The sequence below is a fragment of the Salmo salar genome, chromosome ssa13 (genome assembly GCF_905237065.1).
Source record: "Salmo salar chromosome ssa13, Ssal_v3.1, whole genome shotgun sequence".
NCBI classification, from domain to species: domain Eukaryota; kingdom Metazoa; phylum Chordata; class Actinopteri; order Salmoniformes; family Salmonidae; genus Salmo; species Salmo salar.
Genome location: NC_059454.1, coordinates 63,844,075 through 63,867,811, shown reverse-complemented (window position 1 = coordinate 63,867,811; position 23,737 = coordinate 63,844,075). Strand labels below are relative to the sequence as shown.

The window sequence follows — 23,737 nt, the reverse complement described above, 5'->3', positions numbered from 1 at the left end:
GTAGAATGAAAATGGTTTGTGTATGTGGGTCTGGCTTTCTTACTTCTGATAAACAGTATGATAAGGAACTGCATCCTGCCATTCCTAGGGCCTGGAAAATAACTGAAGTATGGTTAAAATAATTGCATCTACCTTCTAACATAAAGTGTGACAGTATGTGACCCTATGACAGTGCTATAACGATGAGTAGAAAGGACACATTGTTTATGTATTGTATTTTTTTTAGTCCTTGACATATGGGGGAAATACAAGGGTTTTGTTTTTCAGGAGAATACAGGAAATTGAACAGTGGTCTGTACATGAACATAGTATCGTCAGTGTGGTGGTGCACAGACCAGAACCGTGAGGTTTGCACATCTCCACGTGGGGTACATTTCAAAAGTATTCAATCACGTGAGAAGTAGCAGCAGCTCAGAGAAGAAATAGAATGTGCACAGAAGTATGTACACCGTCACCAAAGTCACATTACAAAAATGGTTTTGCATATACATATATATACATGGAGGAAGGAAACGTATACAAATTATCAGAAGCTATAAAATGTTTTTAATAAAGACATTTGCTATGAGTGATCTCTGAAAGCATAAAATCGACTTGAAAAGCCAGGGACTATAAAAAAAAGGAGAATGTTAAAAAGCTGCTATTAGAAACTTAACCCGATGTTGTTAAGCAGTGGTACTGATTTGGGTTGACCACAGTAATACAAGAGACAAAATATCCATCTGATGATCAAAGTACTGTAGAATATCAATACATTCATCCTGAGACACCATTGTTAAAATGGGGGTTAAAACGTTGGGTAAAAAAAGAAAGGCCTCAACCCTCAACCCGTTTCTTTGTAATTGTGGGTTAGAAGCGGAAGCTTGAATAGTCATGTCTTTGATTTTCAAGACCATTTACCTTTAGATGTTAACAGGATTTAATCACATTGTGGAATTAGGTCATTATTCAATGAAACCACTTGAAATGCACATCACATGGTATCCTATAAATCAAATTCTAAAAAGCATGTAGGACAGCCACACAATGTCAGCCATCTATCTAGGTTGATGTTTTGTGTGGAAATTAACAGATTGGAATTGATTTATAACTCATATTGAGTGGTTGGGTGACATTTTCTCTTCCATTGTGGTCATCATGTGATTAACAAAAACACAGCAAATCCAAGCCCTACTTAGAGCATATAATAAACTGAAATTAAAATTGAAACATTTTTCATTTGGTTTATTTTTCATTACTGCTGAAAAGAACTTGGCAAATCATCAGAACAGCACGAAGGAACATTACTTACCTTTAAAGAATCCCACTCAGTGCTTTAAAATTCGTCACAAACTAGCCAATCCCTCTACGCAACCAAACCTACAAATGGCATCCGATTGCATTCATCATTTACAGTCATTCTAATTTGTGCAGGTACACTAACCAAAACTCCTAACATCAACATTAAGATTTCATCAAACCAAGTCAATTCTGAGAAACTTAATAGGTGTCACCACGATAACAATGGCACAATGTGTCAGTACCGGCGCCCTTGGCTCCTGTGACAATCATGACCAGCTCGTATGCAGCATCCATGCTTTATTACTGATATATTTTGGACCAAACATAGTACTTCTCATTATGTGTTTAGGTTAATTGGAAATTGGCAACACAAATATTCTGACTCCGTACAAATGAGTTGGTGTCAAATCAAATCAAATCACATTTTATTGGTCGCATACACATATTTTGCAGATGTTATCGCAGGTGCAGCGAAATGCTTATGTTTCTAGCTCCAACAGTGCAGTAATACCAAACAATACAAAACAATACACACAAATCCAAAACATTTAAAGAAAGAAATTAAGTTCAATGGGAGCATGATTACAAGAGTTGACGATCATTTAAAAATAAGAAAAAAAGGAAATGGAATGATTTCTGCTGCAAAATCTTTGTCGGGATGAGAGTTCTTTCATTGTAATTCTTAGGGCCTCGGTGTACAGTGGGAAATCATAGTAAAAACTGCAGAGGAAACACTATGGTTACAGTGATGGGCCAACATGTTCCCAGCACACAACACTTCCCCCCTTTTCTGCCTGAAAACTAGTTCAATGTAATGTTGTTGCTGAAGAGGACCTCAGCTGGCCATGGTATGTACATATGAGGAAGGGCTGTAGTAGGCAGGTCTGGCACGGCATGCATGTAATGCATGATAACATATGTCCTTTAGTATTGTCTAGGTATGATTAGATAATAATTTACAAATTTAAACATCTATAAATTTGGAAAATTGCTGATTGTGCCTCAGTATCTCCTTTCATGCAAAGAATTTTGGAGATTGTTTACTTCATAATATACGTACAAGCTCTTGTCTTTTCCAATATAACTAAACCTTTGACCAGTTGTAGCATTTTGGATAATTGCCCCCCGCACTGCCCCTTAACCTAAAGTGTGCAAACAGGGTGTCAGCATTGAAATCAGTGAAATCTATTCTATAACCCATTCTAAGGCATTAGACTTAATCAGGATAGTGTATGAAACCAGTAGTAGGGCACTGACTTGGACTATGTATGAAATGTAGCAAAATGTACAGTAATGACATTGAATGAAACCATAGTATGTGCTGTACCAAGAACAAAGAAGGAGGTTTTGCCATTGACGAATGCTTCCCTACTTTGGTAAGATAAAAAGAAATCCGTAACATGGTTTTTAATGAGCGTCTTTGACAATTGGTTGTCCATCATGTTGTCCCATGTTGGCGTAAAACCATGCGTCCCAAAAACGGTTTCTTTGAAATGTAATCTGCACATCAAAGGCCTCTTTGTTGGAAAAGGTACTTGGAGTTTGGATAAACCGACAAACACAGAGCCAAGACCCAACCCGTCCCGCTAAAAACACTCCTGTTTGCTAACTAACCCTCAGTAACAGTGACAGAGAACTTCAAATCCATCCTCCAAAACAGTGCTCATGACTGAAGCTTATAATTCCATTTGAGAGTGTACTCCCCTACCTCTGTAGAAAGGACATCCACACAAAGCCATTTCACTAGCGTTTAAAATCCTTTAGTCCAGTCTTTGACTTTCCAATTGTTTTTGCGACTTCCAAAAAAAGTGAGTGTGTACGGGAAACGGCACTGTGCAAAGAAAAAAAAGAACCCAAACAAAAACAGAAGAGTAGTTGGCCATGGTTTTTGTTTGTCACTAAAGTGAAAAAGAGAAAAATAGAAAGGAAAGTATTTTTAGAAAGCTCCAAGGATTCTTAACAGCCGCCCATTCAGGCTATCTCCTTTATCCTGCGCATGTAGTCATGCAATTCCTCTGGGTCCTGAAAGCCCATGTCCTGGCAGACCCACTGAATGTCCTCTTCATCTGCGATGGGGATAGAGTTGTAGGGCATGTCTTCTGTGGGGAGCGTGGTGAAGGTGGTGAACTTGACGCGCTTGCGCTTGGATGTGGGCGAGCTGGCCTCCTCGCCGTGCTCCTTGGTGGAGCCCCCGGAGCTGCCGTCGCCCCTCCCATGGACCTGGCTTTGAACGCTGGTCTGGGAGCTGCCGCTGCTGTGGTGGTCCCCGTGGCAACAAGTCTGTAACCCCTCCATGGGGTTGATGGGGTTCTCCACCGTCTGGGGTGAAAGGTCACTCTGGGCCCTCAAGGGCTGTCCGTTCCCTAAAAAAACCCAGTGGTGGGAATGGTCCATGTTGGCTTGGCCCTCAGGGGGGATTCTCTTGTGGCGGTACTTGAGGACGAACACGATGCAGTTGATGAGGAAGACCAGGATGGCAAGACAGAAGACGCCCAGTAGGGCGTACATGCCGATCTCTAGGTCGGTCATGCTGCGGGGCGCGTGGATGAAGTCATCGTCTTCCTCCTCTTCTTCTCCCTCGGTGGGCCTCTCTTGGTTGCTGATGGTCGGGAAGTTGGTGTAGTCGATGGGAACGCTCGCCGGCTGCTCGTTGGACGGCTCGAAGCCTCCACCACCGATGTTGGAGTCCACCACTGGCTGCCTGGTGACACGGGCTGGCTCGATTTCAATCTCCATTTCCTCCTCTGAGTCTTCCTCCGGTCCGAAGCGGACTTTCACGTACACAGGGGCCGAAGCGATGATGCTTTTGCGCTTGGTCTTCTGACAGGCCTCACAGATGGTCATCTCCATGCGCACAATCTCCCCGGAGCCCTCACCCTCTGCCACCACCACCGGCCAGCGCTGCTGAGGCTCCTGGGATACATACACCACCTTGTCGTTCAGTGTGGAAGCGTTGAGATTGTAGTCCTTGGGGTCGAAGAAGGTCAGAGGCGACGCGGTGCTGTCGCTGTAGTAAAGCCAGATGGACAAGCTGGCCTCCTGTGATAACAAGCAGAGGAAAAGGTAGTTATTAGTGTTTTTTCTACCATTACAATGCCCCAGCATTTCACTAAGGAATTACACATAATGGACAATCTATGGACAAACTCTCCTGGAGGCTAAGGAGAGACACTTTTTTTAATGTATTTTGAAGAAACACAAACATTTACCAGATAAAAATATGCTGAAATGCTTTCAGGATAAACACTACAAATATTGGTTGATCTGGGGTTTTTTCTTTGAAAATTGAGCATTTCGTTAGTTGGTTTGATGAAACCAATGCTCTTTCACACCTCTGTATGATGTATGATATGAATATACAGTACCAGTCAAAAGTTTGTACACTAGTCATTCAAGGGTTTTTCTTTATTTTTACTTTTTTCTACATTGTAGAATAATAGTGAAGACATCAAAACTATGAAATAACACATATGGAATCATGTAGTATGCAAAAAAGAGAATGCCAAGAGTGTGCAAAGCTGTCATCAAGGCAAAGGGTGGCTACTTTGAAGAATCTTACATTTAAAATACATTTGGTTTATTAAACACTTTTTTGGTTACTACATAATTCCATATGTGTTATTTCATAGTTTTGATGTCTTCACTATTATTCTACAATGTAGAAAATAGTAAAAATAAACAAAAACCCTGGAATGAGTAGGTGTCCCACTTTGACTGGTTCTGTATATGTGACCAATTCCTGCCTTTAAAGTCTCTTGACTCGCTCTGATCCTTAATCTTCTAAGCATGTCTAAACATCGGAACCCCCTACCTTGGCACAGAGCGAGACACACACAGGCGGTCTGTCTCAGAAGTGTACGCCAGTGAACACACGGTTCACTCTGAGAAAGGAGGGGTGAGTGGGTGTTGGGCAACTGTTGTCCTGCAGGCAAACAGACGGAGCTGCATGACTGCACAGCAGTTTCCCTGACAGCTCGAGTATGGCTTTATGAGAACAATGGCAATGTTCGGTGACCATGTCTCCAGGTAACAAGGTTTTTTTTTTTTTTTTACAGAGGCCTTCCTTTGGCTCCCGCTAAAACAATACCTCTCCGCGCACCTGCTTTGTAGGGCTGACAAAAGAAAATAGCTTTTCTGACAGAGCGCTTTTAGATCCCAACTGAGACGTCTTTTCACTTTCCAATGAGAGAGGCATTTATCTAAATTCTGTCTGGATTGGAATGCCCTGTTGGAGAGCTGAGACTTATTTTTATTTGATTCAGGTGGACACTGAACTTCAAGGTTGCTATGACATTCCGGCTCGAGCACGAGCCTCTCATCTCCACTTGTCAAAATTAAGGGGGCCTTTGAAACACATGATTTAAATAATACATTGAGTATGTCACCCTGTCCTGATGACCCACTAGTACACTGACACATGAAAAAGGTTAGACACAAAGCAAACAACCCACTGGGCACAAACTGGTTAAATCAACGTTGTTTCAACATAATTTGTCAATGTATTCTGATGTGGAATATATGTGGAAAATACATTGGATGTCAAAAAAGTAATTCAACAAAACTGTTGTTTTGAGGTTGAAATTTAAACCTCAGGATTTGGATCACAAGTGGCACTGCATCTTCTCAGTGCTAGAGGCATCACTACAGACCCTGGTTCGATCCCGGGCTGTATCACAACCGGCCGTGATCGCGAGTCCCATAGGGCAGTGCACATTTGGCCCAGCATCGCCCGGCTTAGGGAGGGTTTGGACGGGGTAGGCAGTCATTGTAAAATAAGAATTTGTTCTTAACTGACTTGCCTAGTTAAATAAAGGTTAAATAAAAAATCATGGTAACCAAATTTCAACATAGAAAACCCTTGTATAAAATATGTTGAATCTGTACATTTAAAACATCAGATTTTCAACATATATATATCCACTATCAGAACAAAAAAGCAATAGGGTGGGCAGCACCTCCTACTGGAGAATTGATCTATCTACAGTACAGCTACCCTGTCAGCAACAGGTATGGTTGAAATAGCCGAATTCACTTATTTGAAGGGGTGTCCACATACTTTTGGCCATGTAGTGTATTTCCATTACAGAATTAAAAAGTAATTTTGGACTGATCAATGTAGATAGTTCCAAATGCATGCAACTTAAAAGTTACATATCACAGAATTGGTGGACCATTCTTGATACACACGGAAAACTGTTGAGCGTGAAAAACAAAGCATCTTTGCAGTTCTTGACAACCTCAAACCGGTGCGCTGGCACCTACTACCATACCCCGTTCAAAGACACAAATATTTTGTCTTGCCCATTCACCCTCTGAATGGCACAGATTCAAAATCCATGTCTCAATTGTCTCAAGGCTTAAAAATCCTTATTTAGCCTGTCTCCTCCCCTTCATCTACACTGATTAAAGTGGACTTAAACTGTGACATCAATAAGGGATCATAGCTTTTACCTGATTCACCTGGTCAGTCAATGTCATAGAAAGAGCAGGTGTCCTAATGTTTTGTACACTCAGTGTAGTTGAACAGCCATGCCATAGCCCTTCTAAGGATAGCTTTTCCACTCCCTATTTAAATCTTGCTCTTGTGACTGACTGGGTTAAAACCAGGTCTCCTGCATGTCACAAGACTGTGTTAGCCCACTTAGCTGAAGCCTATAGGGATACGTTCAGGAAGTTCATGTAAAGGACAGCACGCTGCATGCTTAACTAGTACTGCTTCCCCCTGATTCAGCTCATACTGTACCGGGACTCGAATTCAGGATCTCTGCCTTGCAAACACATTTTTCCCTCCTGAAGCATTCCAACCCATCGACTATTAAAAAAGGCCTTCTTTAATTGGGCAAAGGGCGACACTTCAGGCAAAGGAGTGAGTTTCACAGATCCCCATCTGCTACACTAATACAAGTCTTCAAGATCCAGCAAGGGTACTCATCAAAAGAACGTGGTTTGGTGATCCATGCTTATGTAATGAGAATCTTGCCTGAGACCTGAAGACATGTTAGTTAGGGCGGCAGGTAGCCAAGTGGTTAAGGTAGCGGCAGGTAGCCAAGTGTTGGGCCAGTAACCGAAAGGTTGCTGGTTTGAATCCCTGAGCCAACTTGGTGAAAAATCTGCCGATGTTCCCTTGAGCAAGGCACCTAACCCTAATTGCTCCTGTAAGTCGCTCTGGATAAAAGCATCTACTAAATGACTAAAATGTAAATGTAAAATAATGAGTTTGACTTGTGTTACATGTGTAAATTTCAAGTCTCTGGCAAGGGTAGTCATTATAAGGTTAACATGTGACTGTGTTAGCATGTTGAGCTAAAGCATTGGTCATGTGACTTGGATGGGTCTCTTCAAGGAGGAGGTCAAAGGGGGATAAAGTGTAACACAGGTGGGGACCATGCTGTTTGCCAAAGAAAGTGTTGTGGTGCAGTAGGCCTGATTCCGAACCCAGTCAGTTATATTGATGCTATGATCGGAGTATGAGGTCGGGGGGTGAAATGGTCCCATGTGGCTCAGTTGGTAGAGCATGGTGTTTGCAACGCCAGGGTTGTGGGCTCGATTCCCACGGGGGACCAGTATGGAGAAAATAAAAATGAATGTATGAAATGTATTCACTACCGTATGTCGCTCTGGATAAGAGCGTCTGCTAAATGACTAAAATTTAAAAATGTAACTGAGCTGGTTCGATGAGTAACCTTGCTGGAGACTTGAAGACTTCCATATGGGCTTTAGCTAAGTGGGCTAACAGTCTTGTGGCATGCAGGAGACCTGGTTCGAACCCAGTCAGTCACAAGAGCAAGATTAAATAGGAAAAAAGCGGAAGGGCTATGACAGGCCTGTATTCTTATGGGGGCCAAATTGTTTTTGTGACACTCCCTTCTAACGCGTACTGTGATCATCATAGAGGGGAACAGAAGGCACATCCATATTCCAGAGTCTTAGCTTTCAGAAATGCTGTCATAATAGGTCATAGCAAAAACAGTTTGAACGCTAGAGCCAAATTGATAGGAAGAAAATAAATTAAACATGCCACATTGGCTTCAGAAACTGCCAGAAGCTTCTGTTAACAGTGAGCATTTGATTCTATCTGTTCTCCTCTACTTTTCCTGGCTGTCAAAGTACCAGGATGTTGTCTCTGGTTTTGAATCTGAATGTAGGTAACTGAATTTGAAAACTGAATCTGAATGCATCTGAGAAGTTGAATATATGAAACTTTGACAAATTTGAAATTATAGTTTGTAAACTTCATACAGAGACAATGAATGCAATAGCTAACATATTACAACTGAATATATAAATATTGTATTTCAATATTCAATATAATTGATATGTAAAAACAGAATACAATATCCAATCAATTCAGTTTAAAATCATGAAATACCAGTTCAATTGATTAATTCAATAATTCAATGTGTGCATTACAAATTCAAAAATATTAAATAAAAATGCAATATCCTAATACAAATAAAAAATGGTAGAGTTCAAATACAATCTCTGGTAGCACTGAAATCGCTCCATACAAGTAAACCAAAATCAGACAGTTTTTCCATTGGAATTTGGTTGTGCTTTTAGATGGTTGAAAGCATGGTGATAAAACATTGGAAATTCAACACATTTTTGGCTGTCTTTTTAAAAGGGTGAATATAGATTGTACTCTCATTGATCAATTCAAATTTTATTTGTCACATACGCATGGTTAGCAGATGTTAATGCGGGTGTAGCGAAATGCTTGTGCTTCTAGTTCCAACCATGCTGTAATATCTAACAAGTATTCTAACAATTTCACAACACCTACCTTATACACACAAGTGTAAAGGAATGAATAAGAATATGTACATAAAAATATATGGATGAGCGATGGCTGAACGGCATAGGCAAGATGCAGTAGATGGTATAGAGTACAGTATATACAGTGGGGAGAACAAGTATTTGATACACTGCCGATTTTGCGGGTTTTCCTACTTACAAAGCATGTAGAGGTCTGTAATTTTTATCATAGGTACACTTCAACTGTGAGAGACGGAATCTAAAACAAAAAAACAGAAAATCACTTGGTATGATTTTTAAGTAATTAATTTGCATTTTACGCTTAGCTTGTTTGATTGCCTTGGGGAGAGAATAGCTACACTGTTTGTATTCGGTCATGTTTCCGGTTGCCTTGCCCTGATTAAAAGCAGTGGTTCGCGCTTTCAGTTTGCACGAATGCTGCCATCAATCCACGGTTTCTGGTTGGGGAAGGTTTTAATTGTCGCTGTGGGTACAACATCACCGATGCACTTGCTAATAAACTCGCTCACCGAATCAGCGTATTCATCAATGTTATTGTCCGACGCTATGCGGAACATATCCCAGTCCACGTGATCGAAGCAATCTTGAAGCGTGGAATCCGATTGGTCGGACCAGCGTTGAACAGACCTGAGCACGGGCGTTTCCTGTTTTAGTTTCTGTCTATAGGCTGGGAGCAACAAAATGGATTCGTGGTCAGATTTTTCAAAGGGACGGCGGGGGAGGGCTTTGTATGCATTGCGGAAGTTAGAGTAACAAGAATCCAGGGTTTTGCCAGCCCGGGTCGCGCATTCGATATGCTGAAAGAATTTAGGGAGCCTTGTTTTCAGATTAGCCTTGTTAAAATCCCCAGCTACAATAAATGCAGCCTCAGGATATGTGGTTTCCAGTTTACATAGAGTCCAATGAAGTTCTTTCAGGGCCGTTGATGTGTCTGCTTGGGGGTGGATATACACGACTGTGATTATAATCAAAGAGAATTCTCTTGGTAGATAATGGGGTCGGCATTTGATTGGAAGGAATTAAAGGTCAGGTGAACAAAAGGACTTGAGTTCCAGTATGTTGTTATGATCACACCACATCTCGTTAATCATAAGGAATACACCCCCGCCCTTCTTCTTACCAGAGAGATGTTTGTTTCTGTCGGCGCGATGCGTGAAGAAACCAGGTGGCTGTACCGACTCGGATAACATATCCCGAGTGAGCCATGTTTCCGTGAAACAAAGAACGTTACAATCTCTGATGTCTCTATGGGGGTCAAAATAAAAAGTAACAGTCAGTATCTGGTGTGGCCACCAGCTGCATTAAGTACTGCAGTGCATCTCCTCCTCATGGACTGCACCAGATTTGCCAGTTCTTGCTGTGAGATGTTACCCCACTTCCACCAAGGCACCTGCAAGTTCCCGGACATTTCTGGGGGGAATGGCCCTAGCCCTCACCCTCTGATCCAACAGGTCCCAGAAGTGCTCAATGGGATTGAGATCCGGGCTCTTCGCTGGCCATGGCAAAACACTGGCATTCCTGTCTTGCAGGAAATCACGCACAGAACGAGCAGTATGGCTGGTGGCATTGTCATGCTGGAGGGTCATGTCAGGATGAGCCTGCAGTACCACATGAGAGAGGAGGATGTATTCCCTGTAACGCACAGCGTTGAGATTGCCTGCAATGACAACAAGCTCAGTCCGATGATGCTGTGACACACCACCCCAGACCATGACGGACCCTCCACCTCCAAATAGATCCTGCTCCTGAGTACAGGCCTCGGTGTAACCCTCAGTCCTTTGACGATAAACGCGAATCCGACCATCACCCCTGGTGAGATAAAACCGCGACTCGTCAGTGAAGAGCACTTTTTGCCAGTCCTGTCTGGTCCAGCGACGGTGGGTCTGTGCCCATAGGCGACGTTGTTGCCGGTGATGTCTGGCGAGGACCTGCCATACAACAGGCCGACAAGCCCTCAGTCCAGCCTCTCTCAGCCTATTGCGGACAGTCTGAGCATTGATGGAGTGATTGTGCTTTCCTGGTGTAACTCGGACAGTTTTTGCCATCCTGTACCTGTCCCGCAGGTGTGATGTCCGGATGTACTGATCCTGTGCAGGTGTTGTTACACATGGTCTGCCACTGCGAGGACGATCAGCTGTCCGACCTGTCTCCCTGTAGCGCTGTCTTAGGGGTCTCACAATACGGACATTGCAATGTATTGCCCTGGCCACATCTGCAGTCCTCATGCCTCCTTGCAGCATGCCTAATGCACGTTCACGCAGATGAGCCGGGACCCTGGGCATCTTTCTTTTGGTGTTTTTCAGAGTCAGTAGAAAGGCCTCTTTAGTGTCCTAAGTTTTCCTAACTGTGACCTTAATTGCCTACCCTCTGTAAGTTGTTAGGGTCTTAACGACCGTTCCACAGATGCATGTTCATTAATTGTTTATGGTTCATTGAACAAGCATGGGAAACAGTGTTTAAACACTTTACAATGAAGATCTGTGAAGTTATTTGGATTTTTACAAATTATCTTTGAAAGACAGGGTCCTGAAAAAGGGTGTTTCTTTTTTTTGCTGAGTTTAGTTTATGGCTCATTCATTTATATAGTAAAAGAGGGGATGTTTAACAGACGCAGTGGTGGAGGATTTTCCTGTGAAACAGAATCAAATGATGTGAAATAGCTTGAGAACCCCTCTGAGAGTTCCACTGGCAGAGGGATTGACTGCCTTTTATGGCCCAGGCCCAGATAGCACTTTAGGACAATACATTACCCTAATTACATTTTAAGGTGCCAAGCAGCGAAAGGCGAGATAAATTGTCATTTAATGCCAGGGCCTGATGGTAGAGTTTTTCTGGCCAGAGCAAAGAGAGAGTTGGTAAAGAAACAATAGCCATTGTCCCCCACTTGCCTAGCCATTGAAACCTGGCTGTGTTCTCTCGTCATGGGGAATATGAACGAACACGGCCCAAGTGCGGAAAACACAGTGTGATCCAGCTTCTCAGGAAAAGGTGGACTTGGGGCCAATTATTTCTTTGTGAGGATTAGAGAAACCAAAGTCCCCAGTTGCCATCGTTGCCAGGCTCAAACACGACGGAAATAAGACCGCATTCCTCTGCTTCTTATTAAACAACATTTATTTTGCTTGTATGATGTGACGTTCCCTGGGAGTTTTTCGTAATAAATCAGATTTTTTCCCCCCGCGCCCATGTCTTGGAGGGCTGTTTGGGTGCAGCACAGCATTAAGGCAAATAGGTTAATGAGCAGTACGAGCATCAACAGTCCGTCTTGTGGATGTGTGCTGCTTCCCCACAGATGTTCCTTGTAACTTTTTCAAGATCAATTCCAGGATCATATTAGCGGACTGGATGCAGTGTTACAAACAGTAAGACCAATTAGAGAGAACGTTTCCCAATGGAAATCAATGTGTTATGCAGGTAAAAAAGACACTTCAACAGTAGTTGTTTTGCCAGCTGTAGACACTCTTATGAGATGACACCCATGCGTTAAATCAAGGTATTAAAACAACAGATTGAATTAAGTGTCAGTTAAGATGTCAGTCTCCATAAGCAACTGCTTTTGTCTTTCGCTTTTGCCGCTTTCAAGGAGTGGGACACTAATCCAGACGCTTATAAGAAATCCCGCTACGACCTCCGACGAACATCAAACAGGCAAAGCATCAACACAGGACTAAGATCAAATCCTACTACGTCGGCTCAGATGTTCGTCGGACGTGGCAGTGCTAGCAAACTATCACAGTTTACAAAGGGAAACCCAGTCGCGAGCCATAGAAGCTGAATGCCTTCTATGCCTTCTATGCGCACCAGCTGTTCCGGACGACTGTGTGATCTCACTCTCCGTAGCTGATGTGAGTAAGAACTTTAAACAGGTTAACATTCACAAGGTCGCTGGGCCAGATGGATAACCAGGATGCATACTCAGAGCACGCGCTGATCAGCTGGCAAGTGTCTTCACTGACATTTTCAACCTCTCTCTGACCCTATCTGTAACACCTACATGTTTCAAGCTGACCACCATAGTCCCTGTGCCCAAGAATGCCAAGGTAACCTGTCTAAATGACTATTGCATCGTTGCACTCACATCTGTAGCCAAGAAATGCTTTGGCTCACATCAACACCATCATCCCAGACACCCTGGACCCAGTCCAATTAGCATACCGCCCAAACAGATCCACAGATAACACAATCTCAATTGCACATCTCTATAAATATCTATTGCACATCCAGTCCGCTGCCCTCTTCCACCTGGATAAGAGGAACGCCTATGTGAGAATGTATGTAAGTGTATCACTAAGTTCAGGACCCTGGGACTGAACACCTCCCACTGCAACTGGAGCCTGGACTTCCTGACGGGCCACCCCCAGGTGGTGAGGGTAGACAACAACAAATCTGCCACATTGACCCTCAACACAGGGGCCCCTGAAGGGTGTGTGTTTATTCCCCTACTGTACTCCCTATTCACCCACGACCGTGTGGCCGCGCACAACTCCAACACCCTCATTACATTTGCTTACTACGACGACGATAAGACAGCCTATAAGGATTAAGTCAGTGACCTGGCAGTGTCGTGCCACGACAACAACCTCTACCTCATCAAGACAAAGGAGCTAATCACAGACTAGAGGCGCTCTTATCCAGAGCGACTTACAGTAGTGAGTGCATACATTTCATTGAATTTCTTTTTTTTTTGTACTGGACCCCCGTGGGAATTGAACCCACAACCCTGGCATTGCACACACCATGCTGGCGTTGCAAACACCATGCTCTACCAACTGAGCCACAGCGAAGGCGATACGACGACTTCAAGTTCCTCAGTGCTCACATCACTAAGGAATTTACATGATCCAAACACACCAACACAGTTGGGATGGCACGACAATACCTCTTCCCCCTCAAATCTTAAAAAGTTATCCAGTTGCACCATTGAGAGCATCATGGCTGGCTGCATCACGGCTTGGTATGGCAACACCTTGCCATCCGACCGCAAGGCACTACAGAGGGTAGTGCGTACAGCCCAGTACATCACTGGGGCCGAGCTCAATGCTATTCAGGATCTCTGTACCAGACGGTGTCAGAGGAAGGCCCTAAAAACTTGTCATAGACTGTTCTGTCTGCTACCGGATGGCAAGCGGAAGCAGAGAGTCTGGAAACAACAGGACCCTGAACAGCTTCTACCCCCAAGCCATAAGACTGCTAAATAGTTAACCAAATAGCTACCCGGACTATCTGCATTGACCCCCCTTTGAACTAACTCTTTTGACTCATCACAAACGCTGCTGCTTATTATCTATCCTGTTGCCTAGTCACTTCACCCCTACTTGTATGTACATATAGTGCCTTCAGAAAATATTCAGACCCCTTGACCTTTTACACACTATTACATTACAGCCTTAACCTATTTTTTTTGTATGATCAGCAATCTACACACAATACAAGGCAAAACCAGGTTTTTAGAAATTTTTGCAAATGTATTAAAAATAAAAACAGATACCTTAAGACCCTTTGCTTTGAGACTCAAAATTGAGCTCCGGTGAAAACTGTTTCCATTGATAATCCTTGAGATGTTTCTACAACTTGATTGGCGTCCACCTGTGGTAAAATTGAATTGATTGGACATAATTTGGAAATGCACACACATGTCCCACAGTTGACAGTGCATGTCAGAGCCATGAGTTCGAACCAAGCCATGAGTTCGAAGGAATTGTGTCGAGGCACAGATCTGGGGAAGAGTACCAAAAAATTTCTGCAGCATTGAAGATCACCAAGAACACAGTGGCCTCCATCATTCTAACATGAAAGAAGTTTGGTACCACCAACACTCTTCCTGAAGCTGAACAATCGGGGGAGCAGGGCCTTTGTCAGGGAGGTGAACAAGAACCCAATGGTCACTCTGACAGAGCTCTAGAGTTCCTCTGTGGAGATGGGATAACATTCCAGAAGGACAACCATCTCTGTAGCACTCCACCAATCAGGCCTTTATGGTAGAGTGGCCACACGGAAGCCACTCCTCAGTAAAAGGCACATGACAGCCCGCTTGGAGTTTGCCTAAAGGCACCTAAAGTCTCTCAGACTATAAGAAACAAGATTCTCTGGTCTGATGAAACTAATATTAAACTCTTTGGCCTGAATGCCAGGTGTCACGGCTGGAGGAAACCTGGTACCATCCCTACGGTAAAGCATGGTGGTGGCAGCATCATGATGTGGGGATGTTTTTCAGCGGCAGAAACTGGGAGACTAGTCAGGATCAAGGCAAAGATGAACGGAACATAGTACAGAAAGATTATGGATGAAAGCCTGCTCCTGAGCGCTCAGGACCTCAGACTGGGGTGAAGGTTCACCTTCCAACATGACAACGACCCTAAGTGCACAGCCAAGATAACACAGGAGTGGCTTCGGGACGAGTCTCTGAATGTCCTTGAGTGGCCCAGCCAGAGCCCGGACTTGAACCCAATCAAACATCTCAGGAAAGACCAGAAAATAGCTGTGCAGCAACACTCCCCGTCCAACCTTATAGAGCTTGAGAGGATCTGCATAGAATAATGGGAGAAAATCCCAAATCAAAATATAATATTTTAGATTCTTCAAAGTAGCCACCCTTTGCCTTGATGACAGCTTTGCACACTGGTGGCATTCTCTCAACCAGCTTCATGAGGTAGTCACCTGGAATGCATTTAAATGAACAGGTGTGCCTTGTTAAAAGTTAATTTGTGGAATTTCTTTCCACCTTATTGCGTTTGAGCCAATCAGTTGTGTTGTGACATGGTAGGGGTATTATACAGAAGATAGCCCTATTTGGTAAAAGACCAAGCCCATATTGTGGCAAGAACAGGTCAAATAAGCAAAGCGAAATGACAGTCCATCATTACTTTAAGACATGAAGATCAGTCAATACGGAACATTTCAAGAACTTCGAAAGTTTCTTCAAGTGCAGTGAAACAGGATATCATGATGACCACAACAGGAAAGGAAGACCCAGAGTTACCTCTGCTGCAGAGGATAAGTTCACTAGAGTTACCAGCCCAAATGAATGCTTCACAGAGTTCAAGTAACAGACACATCTCAACATCAACCGTTCAGAGGAGTCATGGTCGAATTGCTGCAAAGAAACCACTAATAAAGGACACCAATAAGAAGAAGAGACTTGGCTTGGGCCAAGAAACATGAGCAACGGACATTAGACCGGTGGAAATCTGTCTTTTCGGTCTGATGAGTCCAAATTTGAGGTTTTTGGTTCCAACCGAGGTTTGATGGTGTGGTGGTCCTCTGCTGGTGACACGGTCTGTGATTTATTTAGAATTCAAGGTACACTTAACCAGCAACACTACCACAGCCTTCTGCAGCTCCAGGCTGTGTACGGGCTATTTGACCAAGAAGGAGAGTGATAGAGTGCTGCATCAGATGACCTGGCCTCCACAATCACCCGGCCTCAACCCAATTGAGATGGTTCGGGATGAGTTTGACTGCAGAGTGAAGGAAAAGCAGCCAACAAGTGCTCAGCATATGTGGGAACTCCTTCAAGACTGTTGGAAAAGCATTACAGGTGAAGCTGGTTGAGAGGATGCCAAGAGTGTGCAAAGCTGTCATCAAGGCAAAGGGTGGCTACTTTGAAGAATCTCAAATATAAAATATACTTTGATTTGTTCAACAGTTATTTGGTTACTACATGATTCTGTGTGTTATTTCATAGTTTTGATGTCTTCACTAATATTCTACAATGTAGAAAATAGTAAAAATAAAGAAAAACCCTTTATTGAGTGGGTGTATCCAAACTTTTGACTGGTACTGTACCTCAATTACCTTGTACCCCTGCACGTCGACTAGGTACTGGTAACCCATGTATATATCCAAGTTATCGTTACTCATTGTGTATGTATTCCTCGTGTTATTATCTTGCTTTTATTTTTCTCTCTGGATTGTTGGGAAGAGCCCTTAAGTTAGCATTTCACTGTTAGTCTACACTTGTTGTTTACGAAGCATGTGACAAATAACATTTGATATCTGTATGTAAAGGCTTGCATATACATTTCCTTCGCTTTAAATAGGCATATTACGTTATGTACTGTACTCAGTACTGTATGTTTAGTTTAATAAACTGAACATCCTTTAGTTGTTTTCCTTGACGTTATCTATACAATGGTCTTCATCAGGACGTACAACGGCATGAGGTGAAAGTCAAGGCTATAACTGTGGTTGACAAACTTACTAACCCGACACACATGTACGATGAATGATTTGCATATATGATATGTATGATAGTCGTTCACTAAGGAACATTCATAAAGACCCGCTGTACAACCCACTCCAAATAATGGTGGTGGTCAAGCTGAAATACCTTGAGAAAAGGGATATGAATGAAAAGAATGTCCTCTTGACACCAATTAGTTAAAATATGGTATAAATGGCTTTCAATGTAAAGAGGTACTATATAGAGAGAGAAATTGCTACAGGTCAGTGTTATGTTCACTGGAATGACCTTCCTCCAAAGTTGTGTGACGGCATGTACTGGCACAGTCAGACACTTACCATGGCAATGCCTTCTGTAATTTCAGGCAGCTAATTTGACAATGTTTATCATTTTGACCTGACAATGTCTTCTGTCATTGAGTATCTTTGAAGGCCAAAATAAAGTGGGTCTGTACATTGAAGAAGAGCTTTTGGTTCTATGAGTCAGGCAGTTCCTGTGGTGTTCTATTAACACCATCAAAAGACGTGAAGCTGAATATGTACCTTGGTGAAAATAAACTCACCTATACTCACCTGAGAACCAAACAATATGATGACAGGTGGCTTATGTATATAAACATATACTTACTGACATCCACATGTAAACTTAATGACATCCACACGTATCATCTTATCTATTAGTATATTAGTATAGTACCTGCTTTGGTGCAGTAAGTGTCTGCAGGCCAGTTGCCTTGGCAACCATAGTGTGACTGTTGCCAGGGCTGGGCTGTATTGACAGAGCAAGTCCAGAGATAGCATGGACGCGAAGTTCCAAGATGGAGACTTTCTCGTCGGTGACGGAAAACAGCGTCTCTCCCAACATGGCCTCCACGGCGAGTGGAGACTCCACCTGCAAACAACAAGAGACCATTTGACTGTCACACCAATCATTTTGTGTCATGACAGATGGAAATACAGGCAAGTGGGATGGCATGTACATGCATGTGTCTGTCTGTGCATCTGTCTTTCTGTCCGCCTTGTGTGTGTGATATATAAGTCACTTGAGCCAAAACATACACACAGGAGACCGGATGATGACCATGCTGCCATTAACAGTCTCCCAGGGCTCTAAAATAATATTTGCTAACCACCAATGGGTGGTTAGCAAAAAACTTTTGAATCCATCGGATGGCCTCAGGGCACAAAATACAACATAAAAAACCCACCCATCTCGAGCTAATCCTGGAGCCTTGACAGGTCTGCCTCTATTTGGGGAAAACTGGCGACTGGCTTTTCTCATTATCCAAATAGCTTATTCACCTTTTACTTACTACATTTTTTATTTAACCAAGGTCTCTTTTACAGATGAGCCCCGTAATTACAAAAAATATACATACAGTATCAATACACTACGAAAAGAGAAACAGAGATACAAAACACAATCATAGAAAATAAACACATTATTCAGAAAAAAGGTCCTCAATCAGCCATCTGAATTGCCCTAGAGGCACAAATCATCAAATTTTAGAGAGTTTGGGAGATTATTCCATAAGTAAGTTGCAAAAAAACTAAAAGCAGATTTACCTAACTCAGTGGAGATTAAAGGGATCTCCAGAGTTAGCCATCCCTGAGACCACGTCTGGTAGCTCGTACGTCCGTATGTTAACAATGAAGTAAGGTACAGAAGTTGTGCAAGAGGGCTTTAAAACAAAAAGAGTGCAATGCATCGATCTACAAGACTTCAGAGGGCCAGCCTACTTTCTGATACAGAATGCATTGATGTGTACCGAACCTTTCGCCCGCTATAAAGCGTAGTGCGCTACGATAAACTGCGTCCAATGGCTTCACTATAGTGGCATCTGCCTTCATATAGATGATATTGCCATAATCTATAACCGATATGAATGTTGATTGAATGATTTGTTTTCTGCTATCCAACTGGCGGCCTGCTGGTGATTTTATTTGTCCCCCCCTCTCCAGTTTTCTGAAAAAAATTATCTCCAAGGGATTTTAATTTGGGAAATCTATTCCAAAGTATTCCCATGCACAATAGAGAGATATACACTCAGTGGACAGTGTATTAAGGTACACCACCCCGTTCACAAAAATGGTTAGCTCCTACAGACAGTGAGTCAGGTGGCGGTGGCTTGCTATATAAAGCAGGCAGACAGGCATCGCGGCATTCAGTTACTGTTCGATTGAACGCTAGATTGGGCAAAACTAGTGACCGATGCGACTTGGATCGTGGTATGATCGTCGGTGCCAGGCGCGCTGGTTCCAGAGTCTCAGAAACAGCCAGTCTCCTGGGTTTTTCACGCACGATAGTGTCTTGGTTTTACTGAGAATGGTGTGACAAACAAAAAACATCCAGTCAGCGGCAGTCCTGTGGGCAAAAGCAGCTCGTTGATGAGAGGTCGAAGAAGAATGGCAAGAATCGTGCAAGCTAACAGGCAGGCCACAAACAGGGAAATAACGGCACGGTAGTGGTGTGCAGAACAGCATCTCGGAATGCACAACTTGTCAGTCCTCGTCAAGGATGGGCTATTGCAGCAGACAAGAAGAAGTGGCTCAAGTGGGCACGCAATCACCAACACTGGAAATTGAGTGAAAAAACATTGCCTGGTCAGACAAATCCCGGTTCCTGTTGAGTCATGCTGATGGAAGAGTTAGGATATGGCTGCGTAAGCAGCATGAGTCCATGGCCTCATCCTGCCTGTTGTCAACGGCACAGGCTGGTGGTGGTGGTGTGGGGAATGTTTTCAAGGCACACGTTAGGTCCCTTGATACCAATTGAGCAACGTTTACATTCCCCAAAGAATTCAGGCTGTTCTGGAGGCAAAGGGGGGTCCGACCAGGTACTAGATGGGTGTACCTAATGAACTGTATGACCTCAAGAAGTGTATATGTCATCGTATACAAATGTAAGCAAGTTTTGAAATTATTATGCTTCAGTCAAATATTATATCTGTTTGGGCTTCTTGAGGTCAATTTGCAGTCTACAAATTAGTTGTAATTATGTTCCGGCCCCCTGACCATCCACTCAAGAAAGAATTGGTCCGCAGCTGAATGTAGTTTATGATCCATGCTATAAAGGAAGGCATGTTAATTCTTAACCTTGTTAACGAACTCATCAATATGTTTTTTTAAAGATAGCTTTTCGTCAATCCAGATGCAAGCGGGGACACGATCAATGTGGGCACCATTCAATGATTGAGCTTATCCCTGATGTGGAAACTGCCTGGAAATTCTTTCATGATGGTTTTCTCCAAATAGTAAAAACAGACATGCTCCATTCTGCAGGTTCAGGGTTAAAGGGAGAGATAATCCATGGTTTTCTTCTGAGCTGTCTTGTATTGTTCACGACCGTAACCTAGCCTGGGCTAAAGCAAGGAAATCGTGTTCTGAGGTTGATTGGCTTGTTTTTAGGCAGTTATGAAACAAGTGTTCTTTTCTTCTCAGGAAGGCCAAGTTTGAATATTTTATGTCTGTTACCACTGATAACCTGAATGACCCTAGAAAGTTTTGGAAGGCTATTAAGTCTATGTCTGGTAACAGTAATGTTAATGAATTACCGTCATGTGTTTTGAAGGACTCTGTTGCTGTATATGACAAAACTGAAATGCTGAATTCTTTCAATGAGCACTTTGTATCATCTGGTAGGCTGTTTGATTCAGTGTCCTCAGTCTCTGTACAACCTTGTGTGGATGAACCAGTGAGAGCTGGTCAAACTTTTAGCTTTTTGCCATTCTCAGTGCAGGTGGTACATAAAACCCTGAAATCCTTAGATCAGAGAAAGCCTGCAGGTCCTGATCTTTTGGATCCCTGCTTTTTAAATCTGGCAGCGGATTTCATAGCTGAACCACTTACATATCTGTTTAATCTAACCCTGGAATGTAATGAAATTCCAAAGATCTGGAAATCAGCATTTGTCCTGCCACTTTTAAAAGGGGGAGATCCAACTCTTTTAAATAATTATAGGCCAATCTGAAAGCTGTCACCCCTGGTGAAAATACTTGAAACCCTTGTGAGTGAATAGCTAAAAGAGTTTTTATTTACTAACTCTATTTTATCAATGTACCAATCGGGTTTCAGGAAGAAGCATAGCACAATTACAGCAGCCATGAAGGTTTTAAATGATATCACTGAAGCTCTTGACAAAAAACAACATTGTGTCTCACTTTTTATTGATCTCTCTAAGGCTTTTGATACAGTTGATCATGCTATACTAAGGCAGAGATTGTCGAGTGTAGGTCTTTCAGAGCATGCAGTTGCATGGTTTGTTAACTATCTGTCTGATAGAACTCAGTGCACTCAATTTGATGGGCTTATGTCTGTTAAATTGTCTGTCTTTAATGGTGTGCCCCAAGGCTCTGTACTTGGTCCCCTCTTATTCACTATTTATATAAATCATTTAGACAAAAATGTCCAAAATGCGCAACTTCATTTTTATGCTGATGATACTGTTATTTACTGTTGTGCTTCGTTTCTTACAAAAGCTTTCCAGAACTTGCAAACTGCTTTTTATACTGTTCAACATACCTTGTGTCAATTGAAGCTTATTCTCAATACTGACAAAACTAAACTAATGGTGTTTTCTAAAGCAAGAAATAGACCTGTGAACCCTTCACCTATTACTACCTGTCAGGGCAAGGAGATTGAGGTTGTAACCTCATATAAATATCTTGGAATTTTGATTGATGATGGCCACTCTTTTAAAATGCATATTCAACAACTTACAAAAAAATTGAAGATGAAATTGGGATTTTATTTTAGGAATAAGGCCTGTTTATCAGCTACATTTATGCCTTTACTAGACTATGGGGATATTTTATATATGAATGCTTCCGCTCAGTGTTTGAGATCAATTGACACCCTTTACCATGGCACTTTGAGATTTATTTTAAACTGCAAAACCCTTACGCACCACTGCACTTTGTATACCAGGGTTGGCTGGCCTTCTCTAGTCACTCGTAGGCTCAGTCACTGGTATACTTTTATTTACAAAGCCATTTTGGGTTTACTACCTTTTTATTTGGGCATTTTTATTGTTCAGAAATGTGGTGGGTACTCTCTTCGTTCGCTGGACTTTATCCTGCTAACTGTTCCAAATGTCCGAACTGAATTTGGTAAAAGGGCTTTTATGTACTCTGCACCATCGTCTTGGAACACCTTACAAAATACTTTTAAACTGGAAGAACTTGTCCCGATTGGTATTTTTAAATCACTGATGAATGATCTTGAGACTGATTCCCTGACATGTCAATGTTTTTAATTTGCTGTTTTGATTTTGTTATACTCTTGTGAATTCTATGGTTTTTACTAGATTACTTGTGGTTTTTCATGTTGTTTGTCTGTAATTTTTATAATGACTTGGTGCTGCCTATCTTGGCCAGGACGCTCTTGAAAAATAGATTTGAAATCTCAATGAGCCTTTCCTGGTTAAATAAAGGTTAAATAAATTAAAAAAATACAAGTGTATGTTAAATTTTTCTGCAGATAGACCATCACAGCCCTTCTCCCTCTTCAAAACAGCGATTCAAAAGTAGTATGATCCCTTTGGTACAGAGACAGAATTGTCATCCCGATCTGTTGATTATATTGCGCTGAAAAGGCTGGACTGTCTGCGAAGGTGACGTCGACATAGAAAAGCCCAGCGCCGTGTATCCCATGCTTTTTAGCTCCTTTTTATGATGCCTCACAAACCAGAGAGGACAATGCTTTCTTCTGATCCCAAGGTCTGTCGTCAGGGACTCCCAGATGCATATTCCCGGGATCAGATTTAACTAACGTGCTGAAAGGGAGAGTTCCACATTGGCCATCCATCTCTATACAGCGCACTTATTTTTCTACCCTACGCTCATGAAAATGTAACAGCAGGGGACAAAAGTATATTTTTTTCTTTATTTAACTAGGCAAGTCAGTTAAGAACAAATTCTTATTTACAATGACGGCCTACACCAGCCAAACCCGTACGGCGCTGGGCCAATTGTGCGCCGCCCTATGGGACTCCCAATCACGGCCGGTTGTGATACAGCCTGGATTCAAACCAGGGTGTCTGTAGTGACGCCTCTAGCACTGAGATGCAGTGCTTTAGACCGCTGCGCCACTCCGGAGCCAAATGAATAGATGATGATGCACTCTCAGCAATACAGTTTCTTGTGTTATGTGCCTGTATTTTCTCACTCTCATTTGAGTAGCCGACGCGGTAGCAGAAAATTATCAGGGTGAATAACAGAACTCAGTTTTTGTTTGGCCAAAATGAATGTGGATAACTGATTCACAATGAAATGTGTAATTACAAACAGAAAAAAAATGGAATAAGGTACACATAATCCTAGGCATACAAATGGACCACTGCTATGGTTTCTGATGGCTAGGATAACACTAAGTGTTTCAGCAAAACATACATTTACATTTTGTTTTAACCTGTTAGGGCTAGGGGGCAGTATTGACACGGCCGGATAAAAAACGTACCCGATTTAATCTGGTTACTACTCCTGCCCAGTAACTAGAATAT

At 42.5% G+C, this 23,737-nt stretch overlaps 1 protein-coding gene across 2 annotated transcripts in view; it reads right to left on the bottom strand.

Annotated features, from left to right (window-relative positions):
- Nucleotides 1-203: 203 nt before the first annotated feature.
- The window catches only part of LOC106567556 (transmembrane protein 132E), a 397,095-nt gene continuing 373,561 nt past the window's right edge, over nucleotides 204-23,737 (bottom strand). For both annotated transcript variants that reach the window (XM_014137017.2, XM_014137016.2), the window contains exons 8-9: nucleotides 17,936-18,130; nucleotides 204-4,320 (exon numbers count right to left, since the gene is read on the bottom strand). In XM_014137017.2, coding sequence (XP_013992492.1) covers nucleotides 3,253-4,320; nucleotides 17,936-18,130 — 1,263 coding nt within the window. In that variant the 3' untranslated portion in view covers nucleotides 204-3,252. The remainder of the gene's footprint in view (nucleotides 4,321-17,935; nucleotides 18,131-23,737) is intronic.